This window comes from Phalacrocorax carbo, chromosome 1 (assembly GCF_963921805.1).
Source record: "Phalacrocorax carbo chromosome 1, bPhaCar2.1, whole genome shotgun sequence".
NCBI classification, from domain to species: Eukaryota; Metazoa; Chordata; class Aves; order Suliformes; family Phalacrocoracidae; genus Phalacrocorax; species Phalacrocorax carbo.
The window spans coordinates 84,302,511-84,321,289 of NC_087513.1; the positions used below are offsets into that span (position 1 = coordinate 84,302,511).

The 18,779-nt window shown below is 44.9% G+C and overlaps 2 protein-coding genes across 7 annotated transcripts; one reads left to right on the forward strand and one right to left on the reverse strand.

Moving 5' to 3' along the window:
- Positions 1–857: 857 nt before the first annotated feature.
- Positions 858–10,835, reverse strand: C3AR1 (complement C3a receptor 1). Of its 6 annotated transcripts, none has more exons than XM_064463121.1 (3): positions 9,811–10,835; positions 4,239–4,431; positions 858–2,294 (listed from the first exon to the last, which is right to left on the reverse strand). In XM_064463121.1, the coding sequence occupies exons 2-3, from the start codon at positions 4,408–4,410 to the stop codon at positions 1,288–1,290; spliced, it is 1,179 nt and encodes a 392-aa protein (XP_064319191.1). In that variant the 5' UTR covers positions 4,411–4,431; positions 9,811–10,835; the 3' UTR covers positions 858–1,287. The 6 variants fall into 6 exon arrangements, with proteins under 6 accessions (XP_064319191.1, XP_064319182.1, XP_064319166.1 ...); XM_064463112.1 differs by having other exon boundaries at positions 4,239–8,177; XM_064463096.1 differs by having other exon boundaries at positions 4,239–8,500.
- A 299-nt stretch (positions 10,836–11,134) lies between these two features.
- Positions 11,135–18,641, forward strand: NECAP1 (NECAP endocytosis associated 1). Its single transcript, XM_064463141.1, has 8 exons — positions 11,135–11,269; positions 12,516–12,616; positions 12,753–12,857; positions 13,234–13,315; positions 13,721–13,829; positions 13,909–14,095; positions 16,067–16,160; positions 16,281–18,641. Exons 1-8 carry the CDS (start codon positions 11,172–11,174, stop codon positions 16,327–16,329), a joined length of 825 nt encoding a protein of 274 aa, XP_064319211.1. The 5' UTR covers positions 11,135–11,171; the 3' UTR covers positions 16,330–18,641.
- Positions 18,642–18,779: the final 138 nt, after the last annotated feature.

Here is an 18,779-nt window from a genome sequence, read left to right on the forward strand (position 1 = left end):
TGAGACTTTTTAGGATGTCAGGAGAAAGACTGGGAAGTTCTCACAGCTGGCTGTTCTCAGGGCACTGAGATCAGTGAGTCTTTCAACTTGTGCTTGCCAGAAAGGCGAAGTGGAAACTACCAATGCTTAGTGGCTGTTTGTCATACCATTTGTTGACCTTAGTCCTTCCTTGAAGGAGTAACACAAAAAGCAGATTTTTAAACCACTTCCTTAGAGTACCTTGTAAACACACAAATACTTTTCAAGAGCAGGGAACATTCAAGCTGGGGAAACCCCCAAGTGGCCTGACTGGATGAAATTTTTATCTTTTATCCACCTGGAGGACATGAGAAGCACATTTCTCTTAAAGAGCAGGACATGACTGTTCTGCAACAGGCTAATTCCCCATCTTCTAGGGGTCAAACTGGGGGTTATTTCTCAATGCCAAGGTTTTACCAAATGGCTGCTGGACTATCAGCCACCAAATCTGGTTCATCAATGACTGCAGTTGCTCAAATTCTGCTCGTGTGCCATCTTAAAATACAATAGATACATTTGAATAATCTTGGTCTACTTCCTAAAAGTAAGATTTTGGACTCTGGTGCTGGAGGGAGTGTTGGGGAGAGGGTGAGTGAGTGCATGCTGATGAATGTAGCTACAGCACGTGCATTAGACCAGTACTACTGTACAGTGATGTATTTGCCAGAACAAAGAAACATCTTGGGCATCTACCAGGGCATGAAAGTCAGTTCAATGCAGCTGACTGGGGCAAGTGCTGTTATAATGTACTGTTGTAAGAAAATGTAGCACTACCCTCTAGAGAAATCTTCAGGGGAAAAAAAAACCCTCAGCCCCCATGTGTAGTCAAAGGAGAGGAAAGATGGGATGACAGATTCCAAGGAGAGACATCAAAGTTAGTTTCATCTGCAGTTTATCGGAGACGTAGAACATAGACATGCAAATAACTCTAATGACATTCTCATCTAGCAATTCAGCGGTTAAACTACATCATCTTACCACAAATCATTCTGCAAGCCTGCTTTCTTCTTTAAAGGTTAAAAGTACTCTGTGTCTTCTGCTTCACCAGAGCCCTCCCTCAGATTATTACTCTTGGTACTTCTGAAGTCCCACCTCTCTGGAGCAGGATATAAAGGGGGTTAGCTGTTCTGATCTGAATCACCTCAGTGACCTGTGTGTGGATCTGCAGATTAATCAAATGTGTTGGAGCAAAAAAAGCTGTTAAGTGGACAGTGATTGATGTGTGGGGCCATAGCTCGCCCTTTTTACAGTGGTGATTGAAGTCCTGAATTACACTGTGCTGCTAACGTCCTTGTCTGTTGAAGCCTTGCTTCTGTCAAGGGAGTAAGGGATCAGATGCGTTAGTTCCTCAGTAAAGACACCTTCCAAAATTCCTTGCACTGATTGCCGTGCCTTTGCCCTGAAGTCCCGTCCCACAAAAACATAGAGCAGGGGGTTGATGCAGCTGTTGGCATATGCAAGTGCTGTAGAGAGGTGATCCCAGAGGATCAATGACTCCCTTAGTCCTGTCCCAAGAGTAGGTGCAAGGGACAGAATCCCAATTACGTGGTATGGAGCCCAGCAGATGAAGAACGCAGCTACCACAAGCACAATTGTTCGCAGCATCCTGTTGTGTGGCTTGTGAAACTGATTTGCATGTGTTCTGAAAGCAATAAGGGCATAGCAAACTGCCATTATGCCAAAGGGGAGTACAAAGCCAAAGACAGACCTAGTAATGTTTATTACCATTGAGGCAAGGGATACAGGATAATCAGTTTCATGGAAATTTCCCCATGAGTCATTACCACTGTAGGCTAAAGGTGAGTATTCTTCCAGTAACTCATTTACAGAATCATCCATATAATCTTCGTCATCTCCAAAATTGTACCCACACTCAATATTGCCGTCATGAGTGCTAGTGTCACGGTAGTGAAAGACAGGACAGCAGAAAATGAAGGCCAGGATCCAAATACCACTGCATATTAGTGATATAAATTTCACTGTTCGATGATTTTGACACCAGACAGGTTTCATCACAAGGAGGCACCGGTCAATGCTGATGGCCACGAGTAGGAAGACACTAGCAAACATGGTGAAGATTATGACTGATGGAATGACTTTGCAGAGGAACCAACCATATGGCCAGTGTTCATGGAGGGCCAGGTGAACAACAGAAAATGGCAAGGACAAGCAGCACATAAAGTCAGCCACAGCAAGGTTTAGGAACCAGACAGTGTTCACAGACCTTTTCATTTTCAGACCAGCTACCCAGATCACCAGTCCATTGCCTAGGATACCTATGATGAAAACGGTGATAAAGATAGCAATGGAGACAATGGATTCTGATGCATAGTATACAGCAGCCTGTTCATGTGAACTGCTATTACCCAGAAGTCCAGGCATTCTGTATCTATAAAACAGAAAGCATATTATTAGGCAATTCACACCCTCCTCCCCAAATTCTTCTCTATCTCTACTGAAGCATCTCTGAATCAGGTGTCAGCACAGAGCTGTCAGGGTACAGAGGCATCAGTCTATACAAGTTTGTGCTAAAAGCTTACTAATCTGACCATTATACACCTTCCTCATTCTCGTGGTGGCTAAGCTACATAAGCCCCACTGTCCAAACAGGGGGGTTTGCATACACTTATGTTCTCCTAACTGCCATTCCCTTTGATTTTAGTCTGGTTCTTTTTAGTCTCCACTCTGAAGTGGAGCTCTCTACTTATATGCCCACACTGTCACCAGGTGTCTTTCCTGATTGACTTCCAGCTTTCTATACATTTCCTTTCTTCAGAAAGGTAAGTCAGCATTTTAGTTCCTTTTCCCTTTAAAACAAGTTATTTCTTCTGGCATAAGCAGTGAAATAGGTTTAGCTTGAGAAAACAATGCTTGTCTTAATGAAATAACCCTGTTCCACTTTCTGGGCATTATAAATAGAAGAGACACAACAGCAAGTCTGTTTGCTTAAGAGGTAGTTTTAGGGAAGTCTGAGTAAGCATTTCCTTTTCCCTGCTTTTGTTCCGAGCTCTCTGCTGGTTCCTTAGAAAGCTAGTCTTGATGAGGAGAAAGGCAAGAAATAAATGGTTTAAGAACAGACAGAGCGTTAGTTGTAGAAAGAAAAATTAAAATACAGCATAATAGCAGCAATGTTCTTGAGCCATTTTAGATATAAAAAGGTGTCTTATTGCAAGACAATGAAGCTGAGCCACAGAAACCTTAAGTGACATTTTCAAACTGTGAGAATATTAGTGGGAAAATTTTAATTGCTCAATTATTCTTGGATTTAGATATTAGTAAATTTAAAAAGGAAAGTAAAGGAAATCTAGCAAAGTCAAGACAGAACTCAGGAGAAGAGCCTGATTGTCATCCTTTAGGCATTAATAGAACTGTTTATAAAATCCCTGTTCGATAAACTCTTGCTGAATCAATGAAGGCAGTTGTGTTGCTGAAGGGTCCCTAAAAGCATTACCAGAATGCAAGGCAACTGCATAGGTAAGAGCTGAATACAGCCTGCAGAAGCAACCGAAGAGACATGAATGAGGCAATCCAGACTGATTCTATTTTAACCTCTGTTATGCCAGTACTTAAATGTCCATCAGGGACTGTTATCTGCAGGACTAAATATCAATTTTATTTTAAAAATTCCAAATCATTAATGTCTTCCTTGCATAACATACAGTCTAAATGTGGAGCAATGCATAAGTGTTAGAACCACTTCACCACAAAGAAGCTGAGATAAACAGTTGTAACAAACATTATAATTTACCACTTTTTGGTAACAATTGCTAAGAGGCTTTTAGGTGAAGGTGACCTGCAAGGAAAGCCATGAAAGATGTCACTGAAAGGCAGCTGGGGACTTAAAATTCTAACAAGTTTGTTCCATTTCCCATGGTTCTGCTGATATATGCAGAAGCAACTTTTACAGGGGCAACTGGAGAACAATGCTGCAAGAGCTGAATCTTGCTGCCTCCCCATATAGCTACAGAAGACAGTATAAAGAGGACAGGAAATCAAGGAATACTGCTGTAGAGACAGTAATACAAATCCTACACCAAAGCAAACTGAGGGATGAATCAATAAAGATACTGCCCATGCTATTTTTTTTAAGAGTGCTAAAAGGGCTGCTATGCGGTTATGAAGATGGAAGGGGGAGCTGGGGGAGAGAGGTTTTCAGGAGTGAAGAATAAGAAATTGCAAGTTGAAGAGGAAAACAGAATTCTGCAGCTTATTATACCTACCCGAGTGAAGCAGATATTTCAGTGTGTCAGTGAGCAAGTACCATGAGTCCTGCCTCTGGCTTGACTGAAAAAGGAAACTCACATGACATTTTAGGAACTGCTTTTTCCTGTACATGCATCTGTGTGCTACGTATGTTCTTTCACCCTGGCAGAAAGGCTTAAAACGATTCATATTTGAAGTTTTAGATATGATCTGCAGGTAAAATAAACACAGTCAAACCAGAAGAAGCTGAACACCATCAAAATAAAATAGTGCCCTGAATCAAAGAATAATAGAAAGTAAGGGAATGATAAGCACAAGCATATATTTTACTTTAGTTTCCGTAAGAAAGACAGCTGAATCAGATATCCTGCCTGTTGGCATAATGCCAACCTTTTCTTGATGTAATTCGTAATTCCAAACCCTGCCATGTCATCATCAGGTGTCTGATCTGTTGTATTGTAGCCACTTCCAGGTGGCTGCTTTTATCAGATCAGCACATTCACCTAGCTAATCCCATTTCTGGGATTCTTATAAATCCAGATCAGCTTCTGTCCCAGCTTGAGACAGCTTAGTTAACCAAATACAGAACATTGTATTCAACAAACCATAATTGGTCATGGCAAAGGGATTTTAATCTGCTTTTTTACTTTTCAGGGTATCTAAAGTCTTGTTGTTGGGTTTCTACTTTTTTAAAGAAGGAACTTGACTGATGAAAAGGTGGAAGTGGTTAACTGAAATGCTGGTAGCACAAAACATGGCAAGGCTATAAAGAGAAAAGACATCTAGGGCAAGTAACTTCAAATGTGCAACAACAGGGTTCCTGCTCACCCCTCCCAGTTTGGGAAATCAAGACTGCTAGCAGAAATTACAAAGCCCAGTCATACAAGAATCAGCCTCAGATTTTGGTTGTGGCCTGGAAAATGAACTAGGATGGAGCAGAGTTCTGCTCTTGAGTATGTCTCTGTGAAACACACAAATGCAGCTTCTAACACAAACCCCATGAAAACAGAAACAGGAAGGCAGGCCAGGGCTGGGCTGTACCCCCAGAGATGGACAGGCTGTCAGCAGCCTGACAGGAAAAGTCCTCTAGCTGCATCATTTTCTCAGCTGCCATCTTTCCTGGGGGACCCAGACAGAAAGCATTGATAGGAGGGTACTCCAATTGGCTCCAGTTGGCCAAGGGAAGTGCAGCCTTTTCACCAACGTATGACTCACTAGCTCTAGGCTAACTCCCCTTTGCAAGAAGGTCCTTCTCCACCAGTTGGCCAGCTCTGATCCTCCCAGTTAAAACCTCTCCCATGCAGCCAACCTTGACACAGCAAGCACTTTATCTTTAGTCCAGCCACCTCACCCTGAACAGTGATGAGATGATGTGGTCCCTCTCTGTATAGGTTTCCAGATCAATGAACCTTTTAAGTAGTTTGACTAGTGCAGTGTTTTGCACCTTAGCATAAAGGGCCTAATGATGTAGACCCTCAAAGGGGATGGTGCAAGGAGGAAAAAGACATTTTGTAACTTTCATAAAATGGTTACTTAGAGCAGACCAGCACTTCAGCTTGCAGCTTTGATGGTAATCCCAAATCACCACACTACATTCTTTTCTTCTTTTCTGGATCTCTCCCTTCCCCTCATGAAAACAGACTGAGATTAACAGCTTAGAAAGGCTCTAATTCACTGAGTCACTGAATAGTTGAAGTTGGAAGACTGTCTGGACACTGTCTAGCCCAACAGCACTGCTCAGAACAGGGTTAGCTAGAGAAGATTACACAGGACTGTGTCCAGTCAGGTTTGAGTACCTCCACAGAAGGAAACTCCACAAACTCTCCAGGCAACCAGTTCCGGTGTTCAACTACCCTCACAGTAAAAACCTGTTTTATTGTGCTCAAACGGAACTTCCTTTGTTTCAGTGTGTGCCCATTGCCTCTTGTCCTGTCACCAGGCACCACCGAGAAGAGTCTGGCTCCATTGCCATTAAACACTCCCATCAGCTAGATGATAAGATCCCCTGAGCCTTCTCTTCTCCACGCTGAACAGCCCCAGCTCTCTCAGCCTATCCTTGCATGACAGGTGTACCAGTCCCTTAATTACCTCAGTGGCTCTCCACAAGTTTCACTCCACTATGTCCATGTCGCTTTAGTACTGGGGAGCCAAGAACTGGACCAAGCACTCTAGATGTGGCCTCACCAGTGCTGAGTAGAGGGGAAAGATCACCTCCCTTGACCTGCTGGCAACATTCCTCCTAATCTAGCCCTGAGAGCTATTGGCAGCCTTTGCTGTGCAGGCACATTGCTGGCTTATGGTCAGCTTGTTGTACACTAGGACCACAACATCATCATTCTCTGCAAAGCTGCTTTCCAGGTGGCCAACCCCCAGCATGTATTAGTGCATGGGGTTGTTCCTCCCCAGGTGCAAGACCTTGCACTTCTTGTTGACCTCCATGAGGTTCGTGTCTGACAAATTTTCCAGCATGTCCAAGTTCCTCTGAGTGGTAGCACAGACACCTGGTGCATCAGCCAATCCTTCCAGTTTTGTATCATCTGCAAATTTGCTGAGGGTACACATTGTTTCATCATCCAGGTTATTAATGAAGTGTTAAACAGTACCGGAACCAGTGTCAGCCACAGCTGGACACCACTAGTGACTGGTCTCCAACTGGACCTCCTTCTTCTGATCACCACCCTCTGAGCCCAGCAGGTCAGCCACTAATCAATCCACCTCACTGTCCACTTATCTAGCCCATACTCCATCAGCTTGTCTATGAGGATGTTCATATTGAAGTTTATCTTGATGTATAGACTCAACTGGCCACCACAACAAAGTGGCTAATACCTTAATGCAAGTTACCATTTGTATTGCCATTTCAGGTTTGTTATTACAAAACTGTGCCAGTCTATCAGTTACTAAATAGTTACACGCATATACAATTCTGAAAATGTGATCAGTACATTTACAAAAGCCTCCCTCCTGTGAGACTATGCAGGTTGTCTCCAAAACACTTTGGTAAGAACTAAGAATTCCACTTGTATGGCTTATTTCTACTACTTCTTCTGTAGTTCTACAAAGCTTTGCAGGCTCTCTCAGATCTCCCATTTGTTTCTCTGCAGGTGGAGTGACTAGACAGCTATGATCGTTCACAGACCCTGAATGTTCCTTGCGTATATGGCAAACCCATCTTCCTAAAAAACTTGTCCAAAAGCCTCTCTATAAAGCTTATCCATAACCACCACAACTGTTCCTCCAGGAAGCATACTGCAGTGGTCTGGTGGCCAGTCTTTGCTGTGCACTTGTTTTCATCATCACAACTGCGTGTTTAGTTTCACAGGGACTCTCCAATGACACTAATCATCTGCAGGGTTGCCCTGCACTATTCCTCAAACTCTCCTCTTTAAAAAATCCACTGAATGTCCCCAAGACATTTTTGTACATTGCTGAATAAGCTCAAGTAAGCACTGCCTTTGGACACCAAGCAGGGAACAAAGCATGGCACAACTGGTAGATACATAGATCATACATAATTAAAAAGTAGCTCTTCGCAATAACAGGTTTTCAGTACTGGGTGAGTGTTCAGGTCAGATATTTTGTCAGGGCATGTTCAGTGAAGGAAACACCATTTGAAATAGTATTTGGACTGTTTTGTAAAAATGTTTGTCTTGGGATTATCCTTTAAGTTATCTAATGAGTAATTTTGTGAGACTGGTTTCCCCTGTACCTTCTGCACAGAGAAGGAAAATTCCAAATATTGCTCTACCCATTAAGTACATTTCTGAACAATGCCCCTTTTTTTTTCCTTAAATAAGCAAAGCAAAAAGCAAAGCAAAACCCCAAATGATTCTTCTGCATTGTTTATTATCAGGATTGGCATAAACTGTGTATTTTACTCTACCTGTGTAGCCCTTTTCATTTGCACACCTCATATGATTGAACATTGTGGCGTTCTGTTCATTCATTGTAGATTTCTGTGTGGGAAGAATATGGATCCTCCATTGCTTTCATAGTCTGATTTTAAATATGTTCTCCTTCAATATTTCAACCTCATTGCCTAATCCTTTAAAAAAACCACCCTAAAAATGTTAGCTATTATTGGCAGTGCTTTGTATTTTCTTCATCCAGAGATGCTTGTTTGAAAAAGAATGTTATGTTGTCTGCTGGTTAAGTCTCAATGGAGCTGAATGGGAGATGTATTCCTGGTGTCCTGGTGCCACTTGTGCATCTTTCCTCATATGCCTCATAAAAGTTGGCCCTTTGCCACTCTCTTGTCTTAGATGCTCTCCTTCCAGAACTGTAGGAGGATTGTGGCACACTGAATGACAGCACAATATAGAGGCAGGCAAAATTTAATATTGCTAGTTGTGAATTATGGAATTTGGGAAAGCAACCATAACTACACATACAGAGTGATGTACTCTAGGTAAGTTAGTACTATTCAAAGAAAAAACTCAGCAGTCACCGCAGGAAGTTCTATGAAAAATCACGTCAACACACAATGCTATTCAAAAGGTAAATATGGCGGGAAGTATTTAGTTGCTTCCTGAATACTGAGTGCTGTGGTGGTCCTTGATCTTAAAAACAATTATAGAATCAGAAATAATACAGTAAGTGATGGTTAGACAGCCATGGCTCAGAATGGCTTCTTTTGGTGGACAAGCTAAATAGGCTTGAATGCTTCACCTTGGGAAAGAGACATCTAAGTGGCAGTATGAGAGACACATGGACAAGGTGACACATTAATTCTTATAGCACAAGAACTAGGAGGTATCAAATGAAATGATGAGGCAGAAGTTTGAAAACAAAAAAATACGCTTTTTCATACTGCGCAATTAGATTTGTGGCTCCAGGGTTGATAGGAGTAACCAAAAGTACAAAAAACTTTAAAAAAATCAGTTAAATTAATCTATATAAGTGAAGTCTATGAAATATTGCTAATAAATGTGCATCAAACTGCTGGCTCACAAAGCCCATACACTACAGATGGCTAGGCTAGTGTACTATGAAAGTGTAATTCTGTACTCTTTCATAGTCTTTCTTTAGGCAGCTCTGTTCTTCTCCAAGGTTTGCCTCTTATTAGCCTCTTTGCCTTAACTCTGGCAGCCTGGCAAGCAATGTAACAGTGGCATGTTGCAGGCAGGGGTGCAGAGTCTTTTACCCTGTGGCACATAGCTGCATTAAGTATCAATGCTGTGTATTCTTACTAGTTCTGTGCAGGCTGCACAAAAGGGTTCAATTCTCTCTTCCCAGGCAGGTATCTGTCTGCTCCAGCGTGCAGCCTGGCAGGACACCCACACAGCAGAGTGTGGGCCCCTGCTCCCTGGGACATCAAGAGCAGAGCGTGCCAGCCCCTCCCTCCTGCTGCAGGGGAAGGGGAAAAGGAAGCTGCACATTTGCATCACTCCCTATCTGTTCAGGTACTTAGCTCACACCAGTCATGCGTCTTTCATCTGTATCTACTCATACAGCTGTCAACATAATTTCTGGGGAAAACTAGGCCAGTTACATTTAGTTAAATGTTAGTTAAATTACAAGTATCCTCCTTTGTTAGGCTTAATAACCCAAGGCTACTCCTGTCCTTGACTTCAAAATAGCTTCACTTACCAGATCTACGGAATCAGCAGCACAGACTCCCTTTCTTTGTTTCTGGACTGGAAACTGTCAGAGGATGTTTGACCTGACAGGACAGCTTGTTTGACTGCTATGATTGAGGTTCATTACCATCCTGTTCCACTTAGCTCTGGAAACAGCAAGAAACAAATCCCCAGGTACCGTTTCAGCTCTGACAGCATTAAGTAACTCTATTCCATACCAGAAAAAAAATAATTTCTGTAACTTAGTGCTGGTTCCTTCACTTTTTGCTTTACCCTCAACAATAAGCTGTGCTCCCTCAGTCTTCCATGGGTAGCTTAAATTACTTCCTAGCACAATTAGCTCATGCTATGCCTACCTTTGGGTCTGTGGATATGTAATTGTTACTTTTCTTATGCTGCTTCTTCCAGTTTTCAGAGTAAATATTTACTACTTTTAGAGACTCAGTCACAGGCCACTGCATAGTAGTACACTCCAACACTAGTCTTCACTGGTTTAAACGTTTAAATGCTACTAGTCTTTATCTTACCATATTGGACAAATAAACTACTATCTATACACTTATTTTGGCCACGTTTCTGGGAAGTCACCCTCCTGAAATTAACCTTTACATAGCAGGCGTTTTCATCACTTCTAGCTGCAAAACTTGTGATGGTTTGCACCGTGTTTTCTCTTTGGTTTGCTCTTTTACCAAAGGCCTCCTGATTCCAGCACGACAGGCCACGCAAAAATACATTTTCACTTAAAACCCAAGCTTTGACCCAAGGCTCCAGGAAAGAAAAACACGCAGGGGAGCAGCAAGACGCCCCAGCCCACCGCCGTGGGCACACAGGAACCCACGAGCGCCCCCAGGTATTTGCGTGGCGGCACAAAACTCGCCACCACCCTTCGGCACGGCCCAGCTCCGGTTTCCCAGCTCTCGGCGTGACACCGGCGCCTTTTGCTCGTTGCCACCGCGGTGCGGAACTGAGCCCAGCTCGCGGGGGGGAACCCGGCCAGCTTCCCCAGGGGCACTTCAGCCCGCCCTGCGCGGCTCTGCCCGCTTCCAGCATGGCGCCCGGCACCACTCCCTCTGCCCGAACCAAACATGGCCGCGCCAGGCTCTGTGGGGGAGCTGCCAGGGTTCAAGATGGCGCCGGCTCCCTCTGCTGTGTCAGAACCGGCTCCAAGATGGCTACTTCTCCACGGCCGCGCTTTTCTGCCAGGATCCAACATGCCTTCCTCTATGCCTTCAACGTGGCTTGCTTTCCACCCGACAGCTCCAGCGGCCGTAGGCGGTGTCTGCCCTCATCAAAGATGGCGGTCGGAAGCGCCCCCAGTTATTAGGCTCCCACCCCTTGCTCTTCGCCGGCTTGTTGGGGTTCGCGGCTGAGATGGCGGCAGCTGAGCTGGAGTACGAGTCCGTCCTCTGCGTGAAGCCCGATGTCAACGTCTACCGCATCCCGCCGCGCACCTCTAACCGCGGGTACAGGTGAGAGTGCGCGGCGCCCGGGATCGCCCTGGCTTGGTGCGGGCCGGCCCAGACCAGCAGCCGGCGGCGGGCAGGGCGGCCGGGGGCTGGGCCTGGGAAGGGGGCGTCCTCGCCCCCAGCGCGGCCTTGGGAGGCCGCGGGCAGGCCAGGCCTAGGCTTTAGTCCCCGCCAGCAGCAGATCTGGGGGACGTAGCGGCGTGAGTCGCCTCTCGTAGGTGGTCCGCGCCGAAAAGCGGGAGCCTTCGGTCCGTGATGTGGAGGAGTGGGGGCTCCTCTGTAATCGCGTGGGGGCACGTCAGTAACTTGCTCTTGCAGGCAGAGCTGACACCTCCCCCCCTCCCCAGGTGCGCCCCGTTCCCTGGGATGGGGCTCTGATGTGGCATAGCGGGGTGCAGAATTTGGTCTGTTGGCTCTCGCAGTAGCAGAAAGGAAGCCGGGAGTTCAGCATGATTCTTAAGAAGAGACTGCAGGACCAGGAGTTAGAGATGCCTTCTCTCTTTCCTTAGCCAAAACCGGTGGAGTGTGACTTTGTAAGCTGTGCCCACAGTCTTTCAGGAGAAATAGGCTTGTGCTCTGAAGCACTGATGGGTATCAGTGGTACTTGCTGAACTTGGCAAACTGTTGCCATCATGAGTGCCACATCTGGTTGCAGGTGTTTGTTTCCAGTTGTAGAATCCTGTAGGTTGGGGTTTGCTTTCTCTCTCTCTTCCCCCTCTGCCCCCTTTTCTTTTTTTCCTTCACAAAATCTGTAGCAAAGAGTTTGATTAACTAGTCAAGATGGCTGGGTGTATGATGACCTAGCGTAAGCTAGCTTGCTCTAGGTTCAGAGGTACTTGATATTACTTTACATCAACAGGGTAGAATAATGGAGTGGATTTTCAGCGTGCTATTAATTAATTTTAAATTAATTTTTCCTGCTGCTCACAAGGCACTTATTAGTTGCCGTTTGGTTTACTGTTCTAAGTGAATTTCTGGGTTTCAGTCTCCCTTCTTTTGCTAGGTGATAAAGGTAAAGACAGAGTTGGTGTTTTCTGGGCTGTATCTATTTCTCTTTACCCAGTTAGAGCCATGTCTGTCAACTGGTAGCAAGGGACAGGATCTGAGATGTCATATATTGTTTGGGGAGAGAATTGGAATACGGTAACTGCAGGTGTCAAAGGCTTGGGAGCAGAGACTTCTGCTGAGGTGGTTGGGCAGAAGTGGAGGGGTTGATGTATCATCTGTGAACAGTTGCTTTTCTTTTCAGGGCATCTGACTGGAAACTGGACCATCCGGACTGGACAGGGCGGCTTCGTGTCACCTCCAAAGGCAAAACTGCATACATAAAACTGGAGGATAAGGTTTCCGGTAAGGGAAAGGTTGTGACTTGGCAAGATTGTGACTATGATTGTTGCTTCTAAACTTGCTCGGAGTAGTGAGTGGCAACCCTGGCCACTCTTTAGCAAGAGGTTGCTCTCTTTAACAGCTGATTCTTTGTTTGCAGGAGAACTCTTCGCTCAGGCTCCTATAGATCAATACCCTGGCATTGCAGTAGAAACTGTGACAGATTCCAGCCGCTATTTTGTCATTCGAATTCAGGATGGGACTGGTGAGTTGAGGGGTCATTGATGTGCCAAGTGCTAGGAGTGGGAGAATCTTAGCCTCATGGAGCTGGGTGTATGCCAAGTGGATTGAAATGGTGTTGGGAGTGCTAAAAAGGCTGGATAATGTGCCTGGAGGGGTGGGAGGGCAAGGTTAACAGAGGAGGGTTTCCTGCATTGTTTCTGAGTGCGCCACATGGGAAGAAGGACGTGTCCTGAAGTCTGGGAGCAATGGACTGCTGTGAGCTGCTGGTGTCCAGCTGCAGGTGTGTCACAGGGAGGTAGCACAGAATGGTTTAGGAGAAGCAGAAGGATTTTGGAGTGAATGAACAGAAGGGCCCATTTGCGGGGCACCTCTAATGACTCCTCCTGTCTCCTTGCTAGGACGAAGTGCTTTTATAGGCATTGGCTTCACGGATCGTGGTGATGCCTTTGACTTCAACGTCTCTTTGCAGGATCACTTCAAGTGAGTTATGTTTTTCTGGAATGCTGTTTTTCCTCTGGTCTGTAGAACATGGTGGGTGGTGGTGCATGTTCATTTACTGCAGGCTTCCTTGGGATGGTAATGAAGCCCTGCTCTGGCTCCATCAGGGATGTCTGAATGTGCTGCCAAATGCCATGCAAGCTGAGAGTCATGTAGGGTCAGATCTGTAAGTCTTAAGCTTAGGCCCTGTGATGCTATAGGTGCAGTGTTAGTCTCTTGGGTTTGTGGTGGTCTCAGCTTTTTGCTGTATTACACTGGGAGTAGGAGGTAGCTGGTTAGTCAAGGCAAGGTAGTTATTTGGCTGGGTGGGGAGAGGAACCATGCACTTTTTTTGAAGCCTTGTTCCCCGTTGCTACAAGGTCTTATGTCTTCCTCTCTTCTTTTTAGGTGGGTGAAGCAGGAGACTGAGATCTCCAAGGAGTCCCAGGAAGCTGACACACGTCCCAAATTAGACTTAGGGTTTAAGGAAGGGCAGACCATCAAACTGAACATCGGGGTAAGCCCAGTTCACCCTACTTATTTCTCTGGATATGCCAATGGAGACTATTCCTCACTTGTCCTTTCTCTTTACACAGAACATGATGACAAAGAAAGGAGGAGCAGCCAAGCCCCGTGTGTCTGGATCAGGGGGCCTAAGCCTGCTGCCACCCCCACCAGGAGGCAAAATTGCAGTCCCTCCTATACCCCCCCCTTCTTCCACAGCCATTGCCAACCATGTCACACCACCACCCTTGCTGAAATCCAGTAACGGGAGCGGTGCAGGTAAATATTAACAGAGAGCAAACAGTCTGTCAGACACTAGTAGGTGCATAGAGAGGACTGAGGCCTGCTTCAGGGAACTAGTGTTCAATCTAGTGCCAACAGTGCCCTGTGAGACATGATGTGTCCTGAGGGCTTTGCTCTCTTTGACCTGAGGATCTCCATGCTTGCTTAATAATACCTGCTTGTTCTCCTTGCAAGGAGGACAGCGTTGGAACTCCTGTCCTTGCAAAAGGCAAAACCAAAATGATCTGGAGGGGAGTGTACGAAATTTAAATAGTTGGGTTTTTTTGGAATTTATATGTGCTTTAGGGGCACTGGCAGAGCTGTGTAAGGTATCCAGGAAAGCACTGCACAGTCACTTGCTTTCTGCAGAAAAATATAGATAAACTTGTGGTTATTGTTGAAAGATGCAGGAAAAGCACTTCTTGAGTGGCTTTGAATAGGGAGAGAGGAAGAAGTGTGAAGTATAGTGGGATTGTGGGTATAGTGGGTTATTTTAAAAATAAGTAAAATTCTATATAATATATAAAATAATAAAATATCTAAGAATATAAATGTTGAACTTCATACATGCATATATATACACATACATGTGTGTATATATATGTATAAAGTTCAGTAAGGCCCAGTTCAAGGTCCTGCATCTGCGGTGGGCCAATCACCAGTATCAGTACAGACTGGGGTTTGACTGGGTTTAGAAAAGCCCTGCAGACAAGGACTTAGGGACACTGGTGGATGAAAAATTGGATACGAGCCAGAAATGTGTGCTTGCAGGTCAGAAGGACAACAATATCCTGGGCTACACCAAAGGAAATGTGGCCAGCAGGTTGAGGGAGGTGATTCTCTCCCTCTACTCCACTCTCATGAGACCCCACCTGGAGTACTGCATCCAGCTCTGGGGTTCCCAGTACAAGAAAGACATGGAGCTGTTATAGTGGGTCCAGGGGAGGGCCACAAAAATGATTAGAGGGCTGGAGCACCTCTCCTGTGAAGAAAGGCTGAGTGAGTTGGGGCTTTTTTCAGCCTGAAGAAGAAAAGGCTCTGGGGAAACCTTACTGCGGCCTTTCAATATATAAAGGGGACTTGTAAGCAAGATGGAGACAGACTTTTTACCAGGGCCTTTAGTGAATAGGACAAGGGGCAATGGTTTTAAACTGAAAGACTAGATTTACCTTGGATATAAGGAGGAATTTTTTTTACATTGAGGGTGATTAAACACTGGCACAGGTTGCCCAGAGAAGCTGTGGATGCCCCACCATTGGAAGTGTTCAAGGCTGGATTGGACAGGGCTTTGAGCAACCTGGTCTAGTGGAAGGTGTCCCTGCCCATGGCAGAGGGGCTGGGCTAGATGATCTTTAAGGTCCTTTCCAACCCAGACCATTCTGTGATTCTGTAACAAAGAGGTTGCTGCAGTCTTCTGGATACTGTACACTCTTTTAGTGTGACCACACAGAGATGTCTGGAGAGCTGATGAAGTCTCTTGAAGGCAGAGACTTTAACAATGCTGTACACACATCAGAGTGAGAAGAAACCACAAGCTTCTCAATAGGGCTGGGCTCCAGTGCATGATTCGTACTTTTAAGGTGATGCTTGCTTGGCAGCTGTTAATGATTGCTGAGTTTGGGCTGTGTCTGAGCCATATTTCTACTGGAAGAGGTAATATGTCACAAATCTGCCAGTTGGTATGCTAGGTGGAGTCTGAATAGTTCTTGAAGATGATGTACCCCTGTAGTAGGAGCTGGAGGCTTAGTGCACATTCAGCAAGAGGATCTGCTGTTATGTTGTTATAACAAAATCCTTAAAAAGTCTAAGTGCTTCTGGAGGGAGAGCTGAAGTCACTTCAAAGATTCTCTGCCCCTGCATCCAGCAGTTTATGTAAGGTGATAGTTTAAATGCCTGTGGGTTTTTTTCTTGATTAGCTTGATTTTCCACCCCCCTTCCCCCCCTCCTTTTTTTTCCCCTCTGCCTTAGATATTCTATTAGACTTAGATGCTCCTGCATCTGCATCTAAGGCACCAGCATCAGCTACCACAGACCTCTGGGGAGACTTCAGCACTGCATCCAGGTAAACTGTGGTGAAGGGAAATGCACACAAGAAATGTCGTGTCCTGATGGGCACTGAAAGAGCCATAAGTTAAGAAGTCTTATTGGATCTGCTCCTTTGATTGTCCTTTCTTTATTTCAGTGCTGTTCCCAATCAGGCTCCTCAGCAGTCCAACTGGGTCCAGTTCTGAATGGTCAACGCAGTGGAATGGGACAAACTGATGACCAAGAGGCTCTAGAGGCACCAAATGGAATTGGAGGGGACACAAACCTCTCTAGTCTTCAATCCAAATTGGGACAATCCTTCTTTTTTAAACTGTATCTTCGCTTCAGTCAAAACTTGCTATTCTTGACCCCACAGTGAAACCACTGAATCTAAAGAGAACATAATGACTCTTCACAAGGTGGGCAAGGAGGAGAAAGGTAACTTAATCTCTTCCACCCAGTTGGCCGTTACATGGTACATCCTAGCTCTTTTTGCCTGTCTTTCCATACAGGGAAAGCAAGAATCCTGAAGAAGGTGGGTACAGGAGGAGGTTGGGTAGGTGCCTCTGGGTTCCTTGTCCTTTAAATTTTCTCTGGTTAGACTGTTGCTTTTTGTGGCTGCTTTGAATAGTGGCTCAAGTCTCTGCAGTTTGGCCTGTAGTGCTAAGGGCAGCTGCATTTGGCTGCAGCTTGTAGATGGAAGCTGTAAGGAGATAGGTCTTGTCTCAGCACAAAACCCTCTTTGATTAATTACATCTGTGGTAAGGGGTAAAACTCCCCATGCATGCACTACTCTTCCTCTCTTTGGTGCAATTCTTGGTAGTGTTGGATATTCCTGTGCCCTTGTGGGAGGAGTCATGCAACTCCTTGAGTAGCCCCACTGCTGTTGTGTTGTAGCTTCAGGTGGGCTCCCCATCCTGAGGCTCTTTGTTTGGCTTGCAGGTTCACTGGAGGAAGTTTTCTCATTTTCACTCCTTTCTCCCTCCTGCCCCATGCAAAGGCCTCATTGTTATTGAGCTGGTTTAACTGGAAATAGCTTTTTTTTTTTTTAAAAAAAAAGCCTGTTTTTAATAATTCAGTAGTTACTTGCACTAGATAGTAACCAGGTAATCCCATCACTGAGCACTTCATGTTCCTGCATCACTGTCCTGAGCCCTGGCCTTGTGTTGTGACTTGGCACTGTGTTATAAGTATTGCGTATCTGTGTCACAGTAAGAACTATGGTGGGACAATGGATTATTCTCTGGTGAAGGGACAATCTCCTTCCTCTTTTCAGCTCATACCTATCATTTGGGCAAGAAATGTGTTGTAGGCCCAATCTTGAGAACTGTGGCAGTGAAATTCTCACACCTCTGTTCCTCCTTGTGGATTTTCTCCTGAGGCTAACTTTTGAGGGATGTAACTGGTTTTTGTAACTTAGACTTTTTTTTTTAATGTACCCCAAACCCCCTCTATGTCCTGTGTAGTTTAGGAGGTTAGAAAGAGGTAGAAGGCCCTTACTCTCTGCTGTTTTCTTTGGGAGAGTGCCTATGTCCCTTTGATCTGGACACTATTCCATCTTCAGCAGCTATGAATGTGATCTGGGATGTAGGTCTGCTGATTACTCTGGGCAAAGCCCATGGGCAGGCTGGAAATCTCACAATGCTAGCTACCCTCTGTGCTAGCTGCTAAGTGAAAACACTAGCTGGGAAGGTGGTCTTAGTGACTCTTCTACAGCTGTACCGAGTTACTAGAACACTAGGGTTTTGGTACTTCACTGGAAGGCTTCTTGTTATGAACGCTCAGCCAGCAGCAACACTTTTGTAACTGGAATATGCTCTCCTAGCATACCTGTGCAAGTAAATTTTTCCCTTTGGGCAAAGATTTCCTGGTGAGATTTTTAAAAGAGAGTAGTTAGCTGTATGCACCTTGTACTTGAAAAGGTCTTGTCCTTTTTGTCTTCTTTCTACGCTGAGGACATTTTGGAGACAAAGTTTCCACTTAAACCATCCCTCTGGGAAGCAAAATTCTTGAAAATAGCTCTAAAGCTGCTACAGTTCCACTTGTGGAAGTGGGGACCAGACTGCTCTTGGATGTATTTTAAGTAGTCATTTAATCCTGATCCCCTGGCTCTCATGGTGTTCTCCCTGCTGCCCTTCCCCTGCCTTTGTAGTCACTCCTGCAGTCTCATTGTATTTAAACTCCCTGCCTCCTCTGAATTTGTGGGTAGCTATAATCTCTTAGCAAAGTCATGGACTCTGCTGGTTGGCTTTTTGTGGTGTGTTTTTTTTTTTTTTTTTCTTAAATCACTGTGAGGTCCTGTCATTTCAACTATGTATCAGTTACCCAAATCAAGGAAGTTCATGGCACCAATTAATAACTAACTAGGAGCCTCTTCTGTATTGTCTTATTTAGTGTTTTGGAGATAATATATTATGTATTTGAAAAGCTGAAGAAGCAAAAATTAAAGATATATGTATATAAAGCATAAGATGTACTGGTGCAAATGGTAATTAAACTAGTAATATTGGGAAAAGGATGTCATGAGTCTAAGTGGTCAACTTGTTGCTTTGGAAGGCCTGCAGATTGAAGGTCTTTATGTCTCCAGCAAGATCCTAGTAGCCTACTTATCCTTCTGCCAAGTGCATTATGGCCTGCAGGCTGGACAAGAACAACT

Excerpts from the sequence above, each read along its gene's own strand:
- C3AR1 (XM_064463121.1), bottom strand. The coding sequence starts at position 4,410 with ATGAATCGTTTTAAGCCTTTCTGCCAGGGTGAAAGAACATACGTAGCA. Across the intron at positions 2,295-4,238 it reads GAAATATCTGCTTCACTCGG|GTATCCTAGGCAATGGACTG; the intron begins GTAGGTATAATA and ends TTTTCATCATAG.
- NECAP1 (XM_064463141.1), top strand. The coding sequence starts at position 11,172 with ATGGCGGCAGCTGAGCTGGAGTACGAGTCCGTCCTCTGCGTGAAGCCC. Across the intron at positions 12,858-13,233 it reads TCGAATTCAGGATGGGACTG|GACGAAGTGCTTTTATAGGC; the intron begins GTGAGTTGAGGG and ends TCTCCTTGCTAG. Across the intron at positions 16,161-16,280 it reads GACTTCAGCACTGCATCCAG|TGCTGTTCCCAATCAGGCTC; the intron begins GTAAACTGTGGT and ends TCTTTATTTCAG.